General features: G+C 36.5%; 1 protein-coding gene across 1 annotated transcript in view; it reads right to left on the bottom strand.

Annotated features, from left to right (window-relative positions):
• The window catches only part of LOC121389976 (zinc finger protein 85-like), a 44,802-nt gene extending 32,651 nt beyond the window's left edge, over positions 1-12,151 (bottom strand). Inside the window, exon 1 of the mRNA XM_041521666.1 lies at positions 12,032-12,151. Coding sequence (XP_041377600.1) covers positions 12,032-12,084 — 53 coding nt within the window. The 5' untranslated portion in view covers positions 12,085-12,151. The remainder of the gene's footprint in view (positions 1-12,031) is intronic.
• Between the last annotated feature and the right edge of the window lie 430 nt (positions 12,152-12,581).

Below are 12,581 nucleotides of genomic sequence, written 5' to 3' on the forward strand. Positions count from 1 at the left end.
TAAAACTATAGTACAAGTCCTAGGTAACTCACCAATTACACAAACAACTGGTGGTGCAGGTCAAAATCATGTGAACTAACTGGTTACCTAAGATTTAAAAATATGTTACCCTGATAACTGTGACACCCCAAACAAAGGACATATATTTAACGACACCTCAGTACACTAGTTATGTTCAATATACCCAGGGTACCACAAATCAAATGTGCAGTCTGGGCCAGAAGAAACTATCAACTGTATTACTATATTATACACATGTAGACACAGTGGTTTTCTGTTTCTTAAAAAAGCTATTTTGCGTTTCATGTTTTTGTAAATTCCGTTTCATTTTCATTTCAGACTACAATATGTAATTAACAATTTAACTAACATAAGTTATTACAAATTAAAGTAGAACATGCTATTTATTCATCATTCTTTTGGTACATATTACAACTGCAATAAATTTAACAACCTACCAACTTCACAGAAAGTGATACAATAAAAAAAAATATCACTATTTGTTGTTTGTTGTTAAATTTTCAAAGTGCACGTGAGTAGCAAAAATTGCATCAGAAGCAATGGTCACAATTATAACTATATAAAGCATAATTGTCACAACTAAGTACACATTTTATTCAAAGGGGCTCATTTATTTTTATCGCTGTTGCAATGTGAAGTACATGTATGTGCATGTCACAGCTGAAATAAAGTAACAATGCTACATTCAGTCAGTCGTTTATCGCTAAACATTTGTAAACTGGTTTCCTCAAGTCGTCATTCAGTTTAATGAGTAGTGTAAAAATCAAGACAAGCGTTAGTGACAAACGGCTGGCTGAACTTACTCCTGGCAAAAACCTATCCCGTCTGCGCAGGCGCAACAGACTAAGCAGTGAACCCTGTAAATATGACACTACGTGTCTGCCAACAGTGCTGTAATGGGACTAGCCTAATTAATCATCACTTTACAGCGAGTGACAATAGTAAATATGACACTACTTGTCTGCCAACAGTGCTGTAATGGGACTAGCCTAATTAATCATCACTTTTACAGCGAGTGCTGTAATGGGACTAACCTAATTAATCATCACTTTTACAGCGAGTGACAATAGTAAATATGACACTACGTGTCTGCCAACAGTGCTGTAATGGGACTAGCCTAATTAATCATCACTTTACAGCGAGTGACAATAGTAAATATGACACTACTTGTCTGCCAACAGTGCTGTAATGGGACTAGCCTAATTAATCATCACTTTTACAGCGAGTGCTGTAATGGGACTAACCTAATTAATCATCACTTTTACAGCGAGTGACAATAGTAAATATGACACTACGTGTCTGCCAACAGTGCTGTAATGGGACTAGCCTAATTAGTCATCACTTTTACAGCGAGTGACAATAGTAAATATGACACTACGTGTCTGCCAACAGTGCTGTAATGGGACTAGCCTAATTAGTCATCACTTTTACAGCGAGTGACAATAGTAAATGTGACACTACGTGTCTGCCAACAGTGCTGTAATGGGACTAGCCTAATTACTCATCACTTTTACAGCGAGTGACAATAGTAAATGTGACACTACGTGTCTGCCAACAGTGCTGTAATGGGACTAGCCTAATCGCCACTTTTACAGCGAGTGACAATAGTAAATATGACACTACGTGTCCAGTGTTCGAGATTAAAAATTTTGGCCAGTATCCCAGTTGGATACTAACATTTCAAAATCTGGTATCCCACCTGAGAATTTAGTATTATATGGCATCCCGGTGGGATACTGGGTTCTTGAAGTCTGGTATCCAAAATTAAATTCTGGTATCCCCGGGATATCGGGATACCGTTAATCTCGAACACTGGTGTCTGCCAACAGTGCTGTAATGGGACTAGCCTAATCGCCACTTTTACAGCGAGTGACAATAGTAAATGTGACACTACGTGTCTGCCAACAGTGCTGTAATGGGACTAGCCTAATCGCCACTTTTACAGCGAGTAACAATAGTAAATGTGACACTACGTGTCTGCCAACAGTGCTGTAATGGGACTAGCCTAATCGCTAGTTTTATAGCGAGTGACAATAGTAAATGGTATTGGTTTTTCAAATTTCGCTGAAAATCAAAATTCTCTTTCCGAATGTAAATTCTGTGTCACACTGGGAATTCCGCAATTTCCATCCGTTTTCCGTGATCGCGGAAAAAATCACATGTAGTGCACTAGTCAAAGCTTCTGCGAGTGACTTTCTTAAACACTGATATACCTGCAATTGAGGAGCGGTGGGTGGAAGGGTAAAAAAAAAAGCCCAACAGACTACAGATTGTCTGTATCAACCAAGGCACATTTTGGTTTTAAAATCTGGATTTGCGATATATCTAGTCCATTGTAAATTGATAAGCAAGTAGATCCCATTATAAAATTGTGTATGGTAGCAATCTCTGACTGAAACTTGCGTAGCGAATTGCGACGCGATACAAAAAAAAATGTTCCCTGTTACCACCATTAAGTGAGAACTTGACTCTGAGCCGATCGGATTTGGAAAATTAGTAACAATAAATCATATATGTGGGACATTTGTTTCGGCTATTAGATGATGCCCTATACCACTTTTAAATTAATTTATGCCAACAGACATAATTATATAAATATATATATGATTATGTATTGGGAATTTTTAGCATAGAAATTAGGAATTGTCAGTGCCACTTTCTTCTGGAAAAGGGCCGATGTTTGGAGATACAGAACATCTGGGTAAATCCCTAAAGGGACACTAAAGTGTTCGCTTGATGTGCGGTTGGTCTGGGATCGATCCCCGTCAGTGGGCCATTGGGCTATTTCACGCTCCAGCCAGTGCACCACGACTGGTACATTAAAGGCCATGGTATGTGCGATCCTGTCTGTGGGATGGTGCATATAAAAGATTCCTTGCTGATAACCGAAAAGAGTAGCCCATGAAGTGGCGACAGCGGGTTTCTTCTCTCAATATGTGTGTGGTCCTTAACCATATAACCGTAAATAAAATGTGTTGAATGCGTCATTAAATAAAACATTTCCCTAACGGGACACATCTTGGGGCGAAATATGAATATGACACTTAGTGAAGACTACAGAAAGCAGCCAGACCTACATGGTAACATACACCACCTACCACATGAAGAAAACCGCGATGCACGATATTGATTAAATACGTAAACCGGGGATTTATACAGGTGTTGTGCGGGTCCGAACATACACCACCTGCCACATGAAGAAAACCGCAATGCACGATATTGATTAAATACGTAAACCGGGGATTTATACAGGTGTTGTGCGGGTCCGAACATAGGAGCCTTTACTGATGGAAGTCGTACTGACAATTTCTGTACTAAAAATTCCCCATATATATTTACATATATATTTCGTTATGTTTGTTCTAATAAACTAATTCAACAGTGGTGTACTGCATCGTTCTGTGGCCTGAAAACATATCCCAAGTATGAACAACAGTGGTGTACTGCATCGTTCATTGGCCTGAAAACATATCCGAAGTATGAACAACAGTGGTGTACTGCACCGTTCAGTGGCCTGAAAACATATCCCAAGTATGAACAACAGTGGTGTACTGCACAGTTCAGTGGCCTGAAAACATATCCCAAGTATGAACAACAGTGGTGTACTGCACCGTTCAGTGGCCTGAAAACATATCCCAAGTATGATTTACTAACGCTAATTTTCCCAATCACATCAGACATGGCACCCTGGAGAAAAATCCTTGATAAATGCCTGTAAACATGTCTTGTTGTCACGGATTTGACATGGTGGTCAGCATTAATTTGTATTCCAGATCGTCATCTCATATAATAACTATGTAAGATACAGGGAAAAAAAAAAGACTTTGTGGAAAGACATACCCCTTATTTTGTACTTAAGTATCTGTTACAAAAAGGTGGTACAATGTACAAGCTGATTAATTTTTTATGCAGCTGAACCAAAGATATTCATATTGTCGGTCTGACATTCACAGGCATTTGTTTCGGTGAACCGATTAAAGTTTTAATATTATTTTAATAAAGATTTCAATATATCTGAAAAATAATTTTTTTAAATTTCCAAAGTGATCCCCTAATGTGGGATTACATTTTTGTCTATTTTTTTTATTTCTATCTTCTTCAAATGAATCGACAATAGTAGTTTGTTTTTGTTATGATGGTGTATATATTATTTGGCACCCAAGATAACTTATTTTAATGATGAACATTAGTGCTTCCGTTGGTAGTGTAAGCGGTGACATCCCTAACACAATTAAACGTTTCTAATATTTTCTTAGGAATTTCAGAATAAACATATGACAGTAAGTAAAAATCATCAGTTACGACCAATTAAATCTGCAATTGAGGTAAAAATAGTTGACGAGTCAGTGGACACAAAAGACAGAATGACCGTTCTGATCACGTGATACATTTGGCACCATAAAAGTATTTTTTTTCTGTTGGAGATTGCCGAAAGGATAAAAATCAAATGTTTTTATTGCTCAAATAATATATAATATTTATTATTTATTATTAAACATACAAATGGATACTGGTATAGGATACAAGTCACACAATAAAGGCTGTTCAAAATACTGTTAAATTACGTATCGTAACTTGTAAGATACTGGAGGTTTTTCGTTAGTTGTGTTTTTGTATGCATCGCGGCTCGTTTCCTTTGATGTCTAGTATACAGACTGATCGATTTCTTTCAGTGTAAAAAAAAGTCTGCATTTTGAAATAGCAGAGCTGGTGCTGTAAGATATAGCAGGATGTGGAAAAATAAAGAGGGGAGTGTATATATGGGGGGTGCATGGGGAAGTGGCAAAACACAATAGTGGGGCGGCCTGTCCCGTCCCACGAAAATGAAGCAGCGACAACACTGACATTAATGAAATTCACAACTTCAATAAATCATCTAATGATATGAAGACTATTCAATTATGAATAACAATTTATGGAAGTAGAGAAGATTTTTTAAGCATGTTTTTGCGACAAACTGCTGGCTATACTCGACGAACGGTCGAGAAGGACTGTTTATTGGAAGTTCGATACCAGGCGACAAATGATTCGAAAGCCGGTGAAAAAACGCTGGCTGCCGCCTATTAATGACATCCCTGGATAACAAGAGCTTGTAGAATTATAAAAAATACATGTTGGTGTATTGCAAAAACCCGGATAACCAGAACCACTTCAGGTGTAAAAAAATGAATATTCTAAATAATACAATTTAAGTACCTCTAATTTAAATTATCAAAAACAGATTTAAAAATAGTGAAAAATATGTGATATTGTTTAAGAACTAGGGTTTGTCATATTAAAACAATTAGGGCTACAAGTGTTTATATCTAAACAAACACACAATATAAACTTACACACATGTATGTCCTTACATTTTTCAAATGATGAATTGATCATAGTACAACATTTGAAATTTTCTTACTATACAAAGATGTTAAAGCAGGGTTCGACAAATCCACTAACCTGGCTAGTACATTTTTTTATCTGGGCTAGTGGAAATCATCAACTGTATTGTATTGTAAACTATAATACATAGGGCACCACTCAACTGTATTGTATTGTAAACTATAATACATAGGGCACCACTCAACTGTATTGTATTGTAAACTATAAAACATAGGGCACCACTCAACTGTATTGTATTGTAAACTATAATACATAGGGCACCACTCAACTGTATTGTATTGTAAACTATAATACATAGGGCACCACTCAACTGTATTGTATTGTAAACTATAAAACATAGGGCACCACTCAACTGTATTGTATTGTAAACTATAATACATAGGGCACCACTCAACTGTATTGTATTGTAAACTATAATACATAGGGCACCACTCAACTGTATTGTATTGTAAACTATAATACATAGGGCACCACTCAAAGCCTCTGTGAGGGCTACTGACTTTCTCAAACATTTGTCAGACAGTGCACTGTTTTAAGTCTATTGTTGAAGAAGGCTATTCCTGAAATCTATCTCCAAAATGTGTAATATTAATGTTGTGTTCTTTTATTTTTGTCTTGTTTCAGTGAATCTGATCAATTTCATCAGAAGGTATAAATATATTAATTTAGTATCCATAACAAAACTGTTATATAAAGATCAAGTGACAATATTATATTACATTGAAACAAGTACATGTTGTAAAACTGTATTAAGTCATAAATGATTATGAACAAGGTTTCACTGAGTAAATTAAACTGTTTAAATATTGTATGCATAAAAAATAAGCAATTAATCCCTTTCATTGAGAAAAATAAAGTAAATATTAAATATGTCTTGTATGTATAAGAAACAAGTAATATTACTGGTACTACTACTATTCACATGTCCCCTTTATTGTGCCATGAAGGATAGAAATGCCATATTTAACACCTGCAACTCAAAACTGTCTTAGCATTACCCACCCACCCCCCACCAACAACAGGTTCAGGTCCTCTGTGCACTCAAATTCCACCCCCTGGACTATCACACAGACAGTGCCCCACCCCCTTAAATACACTTCACTGGCCCTGTAACAGTCACCATAACAATTTGCTTTTAGCATCAATCACTTGTTGTTGTTTGTACTTTATTTCTATGCTTTTAGCATGCTGTCCTGGGCACACCTCAGCTATTTGGGCTGTTTGCCTAGGACAGTGGGTTAGCGATTAATAACTGAAAGGTCTGTCGTCTTACACCTACCCATTGAGTCGTTAAACATGCTCTGGGTGGAAGCTGGTCCCGTGATTTGAACCCAGTACCTACCAGCCTTATGTCTGATGGCTTAACCACACCACTGCCAAGGCCAATAGTGTTGTCTGGATTAGATTTATCTCTGATCCTGTAGCATGGTTTCATGGCATGCCAAACTTTCACTTCAAAGGTGCTATGTCAAAGTTGTAATAATGACGGTTCCTGCCTAAAATATTTAATAATATTTTCTTTGTAACAAAGTTTTTACCTACAGTCGTAAGCCTACAAAAAATTACAACCAAATAATTCCATTTACAAGTAGAATTTTTTTTTTTTTGGGGGGGGGGGGGGGGAATATTGAGTGTGTCATACACATTAACTAGTGACATAACTGTTTTATGTGTACTCATTAACTAGTGACATCACTGTTTTATACTGACCTTGGTGGTGTCGTGGTTAGGCCAGAATTTTTTTTTTACTTGTTTCCTATTATATGCTGGAAAAATATAGGGTAGGTAGGTAGGAAAAACATTTTATTTTGGAAAATAATTTTATTTATGGATATTAAATAAACGTGTTGACTACCGGTATCCAAAATAACATCTGCATGTATAAAAATGCATTATGCAAACCAACAATACCATTCATCACAATGTTTTCCCTAGAAATGAAGTAAGGCATGGTAAAGCGACGTTTTGGGGACATATTTTATGTGCAGCTTTAAATATAAGGGCTTTTTTTCCCCATTATACAATTTTCAAAAGGACAAAAACTTTATGGCCATTTTATTTTCTATATCTATTTCATAACTTAATTAAAATAAGGAAATATGTAGTACTATCCACATAGGTGTGTTTAAAGGCTTCTTTTTACATGGGCAACTTATAAATTTATAAAAGGCAAGGCATTTTGATTTTGAGGGCAACATGGTGCTAACCTATCTGTGGTAGAGTACATACAAAAGACCCCTTGCTGTTTAATAATAGGCAGAAAGTTTACTCTCATACTAACACTTCAGGGATTTACCGGACGCACAAAACTTGTGTATAGGATGCACTAAAACTTAACTGGACCCGCAAAAATAGAGATACTGCGTCCCGTGGGACGCATAAAATATTTGACATTTTCAGTAACCCTGTCCACTATCAAAGATAACACACTATTTCTTTTCTACCTATAAACTGCGTATTCAAATGGGGATTCCCCATATCGAAAACAAAAAGTTTTAATCTCTGGGAACACTGCGTCTTTATCCTTTGCTGCGCTTAATCGGGTAAAGTTGGTAATTTCTGGAAAGAGATCGCGGATTTGCAATCATTCGGAACTTCTCGTCAACAGGCCAAACACAATCGGAAATTTCCGGGCGAATAAAACAAATTGGTTAAATGTTCTGATTTGCATTAACAAACAAGTAGCACGATTCATAAATAACACATGGTATTGTGAGTGTCATTTAGCTTGCAGGAAATGGTTCAAATAATTATACAGATCAAATTGAAATGTTTATTTTGAAAGAATAAACAATGAATACCGACATTGATTTCCCGAAAGGAAAAACAACCACACAGCTTGTTAAATTTACTTTAATAAAACATATAGTATACACGTGATTTGATGTCTGCAGCTCTCTGTTGTTTGTGTGGTTTTGGGACTCTTTGTTTTCAGGTTGGGACCCCCAGAAAAGAAAGAGAAGAGTCCAAGGGACCCCCATTTCAGAAAAACAAGGTAAATCCCTGACACTTAACTTCTGTACTGGTCCAGGACAGACTTGGTTGAACCTTAATTGGACAGAAACCAGTAAATAAGTTATAACATTTTTTTTAATGAAAACTGAAAAGAAGGGTTCTATATTTATAATAACAATAACATTTAAAAAAAAATGTTATGAATATTATCTTTCCTAGTGTATCTAAGAAATGTAATTCGCAATGTTAGTTTTATTCTGTATATGCATCCAGTATTAAAGTACAAACTTGGTTTGAAGCAATCAATTGGTCCAATGAATAGAAATGCAGTAAAAATGCTCAGGATGCTCAAACGAATGTTGAAAAGTAAAGTTTGTTTTATTTAACGACTCCACTAGAGCACATTGATTTCTATCTTTAATATCATCGGCTCTTGGACATCACACATGGAAACCCGCGAAGTTCCCAGTGACCACTTACAAAAAATAACGAAACGCATCGAGATCTTACTGACATATTTAATCATTTGATTTGGCAGTAAACTCCATCAGTATCGGTAAACATTCCCTCCCCTAGTTTATCAGAAGGTCACTAAAGGCCAGTTTGTCGCTGGAGTAAATCATTAAATATAGTTATTATTATTATTATTATTAATCGGTCCACCTCGCTACACTAGATGTAGAGTAAATCAGAAAAGATCGCATAAATTCGTGAAAACAATTTTCCGACTCTTCACCCAATATCTCACGAAAGTTACCGAACTTCAATTTGAAGGGAAGTAACTCCATCAATCAATTGTTAGAAGAAAACATTTCGTGGCTAATGAGTCGCCAATAAAACTAAATTTGCGACAGTAAAACCACCGATATACGTCCGCAAATCGGAAAACACAATAGGGTTATACCCTAAATGACACCAAATTAGTGCTTGTGATAGTTTTGGAATGTTTTCATGGAAATCATTGTTATATTAAAAAAACATTTTTGGATATACAAAAAAAGTTTTAGAATCGGCAGGTTCAAATTAGGGTCGGTCGGGTAACCGGAAACAAACAATATTTTATGATACGCCTTAGGCCATCTGTCTACAGGCTGGTAGGTACTGGGTTCGGATCCCAGTCAAGGCATGGGATTTTTAATCCAGATACCAACTCCAAACCCTGAGTGAGTGCTCCGCAAGGCTCAGTGGGTAGGTGTAAACCACTTGCACCGACCAGTGATCCATAACTGGTTCAACAAAGGCCATGGTTTGTGCTATCCTGCCTGTGGGAAGTGCAAATAAAAGATCCCTTGCTGCTAATCAGAATGAGTAGCCCATGCAGTGGCGACAGCAGGAATCCTCTCAAAATCTGTGTGGTCCTTAACCATATGTCTGACGCCATATAACCGTAAATAAAATGTGTTGAGTACGTCGTTAAATAAAACATTTCTTTCTTTTTCTTTTCACTGTTTTATGTGTACACATTAACTAATGACATCACTGTTTTATGTGTACACATTCAATGCACTACTTTTTTTTCCCAGAATTATTTTCAGACAACTGACAAAGCAACAAATATGGTGACCATGATATATTTAGCCACTAATTATTTCGGCTAATTATTACAAGACTTGTAAAAATTATTATTCTTGAGCTAATTATGAATAGATTATGCGTGCGATTCATTAATTTGTAGAACTTTATTACAAATAAATGTGAAAAATATCAAAATATTGAAGACAAAACCTCTTCACTGACAATGTGTGAGATGACACACACACACAACTACATGTACAACGACATTAACCTTCTCACTAATACATCCAAGATATCTCGCCCGACGTCACGTAAGACGAACCACTTTATAGCACCTCAGTACATACACATGTATACAGTACAGACACCATTAACTAAACAGTTGAAATGCAATCTGAAATATATAACAAAACTTAAAGCAGAATTTCTAAAAATGTAAAAAGGAATCAACAGTGTAAGCTGTGTTTGCCACCACATGACTACAATGAAAAAGTTTGTTTTGTCTAACGACACCACTCGAGCACATTGATTTTACTTTATCATCGGCTACTGGATGTTAAACGTTTGGTAATTTTGACATATAGTCTAGGAAACGAGCTATATTTTTCCATTAGTAGCAAGGGATTGTTTATATCCACCAGCCTACAGACAGGATAGCACATACCACGGCCTTTGAGGTACCAGTTGTGGTGCACTGGCTGGAATGAGAAATAGCCCAATGGGCCCACCAGCGGGAATCAATCCTAGATTGACCACGCATCAAGCGAGCACTTTACCATGAATCCTGGTCAACTCGCCCCAAAACTAACTCACCCCAGTGTTTGGACAACTCACCCCAAACTTTACCGTCCATAAATAATTGTGACAAAATTAAATATGGACGTCTACAACTTTGGTGTCATTTTATTTATTAATATTACAGGGAAACTTTGCTATTACAACCACTTATCAAATGGTCTTATATTAGAGAGATCCTAATATTGGATAAACAATGAACTGTCATGCCTATTTTAACGACGCTTGTGAGTTTTAAAGAAATTCTCAGGCAAGGCTTTTGGGACTCCGACTGATGTGCAATCATATTTAATGCACATTATTGCAAGCTATTGTTATATTTAATTAATAAAACTATAATGATGTGACTAAACAGTGTGGGACAAGATGGTTTTGGAGCGACATTAGTCTGGAGGGACATAGTAAGTGTGGTTCTTACTACGTCTGGATCTTGTTACATACCCTATTTTTATAGCCTATATTAAAAACTTGTAGCACTATGTTTCAATCATTTCTCAACCGAAATAGTGCAACAAATGGACACACAAACCAAAAATGTATAACCATACTCACAAAATCCTGATTGAAGTACTTGCATCATTAATAAAATAAAATCTTCAACGACAACCTTAAAAAAACACCCCTGCCATTTTGAAATTACTAAGTAGAGGGAAGCAACTCACACTCACAGTGCATGTTAAGTATTAGCGAGCCCCGTGCACTAGGGCGAGATGACCTGCTCCCTTTACCACTGGACTATGTCCCTACCTTACTACAACTAATACTACGTGTATACACTGGGGGGGGGGGGGGGGGGGATGAGGTAGTAATATTTTACTGGGGACAGCTCTCTCCTAACGCAAGACTGAGCCTAGATCATGAAGGAAACCATAATAATAATTATATAAACAAGCAAAACAAAGCAAAACCTTGCAAGTCTAATCTTCGACTAGCAACTTTTGTCATTCGCTATTGCAATCAGCTGTTCACAGCAAAAAGCTGCTGCAAAATTGATCTCCAATGGTATCTTTTTTTTTATCATCATTGAATTTTACTTTGTTATTATTTGCACTTTGCCGCCGCAAAATGATCCGATTTTCCAGGGCTGGACTAGTCCCCGCCCCCAAACCACACCCCTTGGATACACGTAAATATATAAAAGGGATTAGAAGAAGTAGATCGAAATGAACTTTTGCCTAACAAAGATGTATTAAATATGATGTCACTGCGAAGTGTACAATACCACGAATATACATACACATTAGCTAGGATTCAAGCGCAAATGTTCACAAGCGAAGCGATCTTTTACCCTGGGAAAGACAGCCTACCAAATCAGTTGACGGCTTTGTTTAACTCGGTATTCAAAACTCATGCTACTTACACGCTGTAACTGCTGGAAATAGGTTTGCACTCCAATTCCATGTTGCATGCCATTACAATTCATCTCAAGCTATTTTTTTTGTTGGCCCATTTTGTTTAACCCGGAAGTCGGCGAAGGTCGAATCCACCATTCGTTAAAGTTCGGACTTAGTCGGAAAGTGGAATACATCGATCGTGTACGTTCGGAATTATACGTCGAAATATTTAGTAATAGTAATAGTTTATCGTTGGTATGATTATTTTTATCGTGCCATCATTATATATATTGGCAAGAATTCATGACTAGATAAATTTCTATATTTTTGGTCAATGACCCTAAATATAGTTTTTTAAAATACCTCAACCCTTGCAAAGGAATGTTGACCTTTGACCCTCCAATGTAAACAAACAATGCCGTTATGTACTAGTAATAATGATAATATAAATAAATCACTTTAATGGTAACATATTTTTAAAAATAAGACATAAATTGTTGTTATTAAAGAACTAATTTGATTTGGTGTATAAATATTGAAGACGACAAGGTTAGCTAGGCAACAAGACAATTAATT

This window comes from Gigantopelta aegis, chromosome 15 (genome assembly GCF_016097555.1).
Source record: "Gigantopelta aegis isolate Gae_Host chromosome 15, Gae_host_genome, whole genome shotgun sequence".
Taxonomy (NCBI): domain Eukaryota; kingdom Metazoa; phylum Mollusca; class Gastropoda; order Neomphalida; family Peltospiridae; genus Gigantopelta; species Gigantopelta aegis.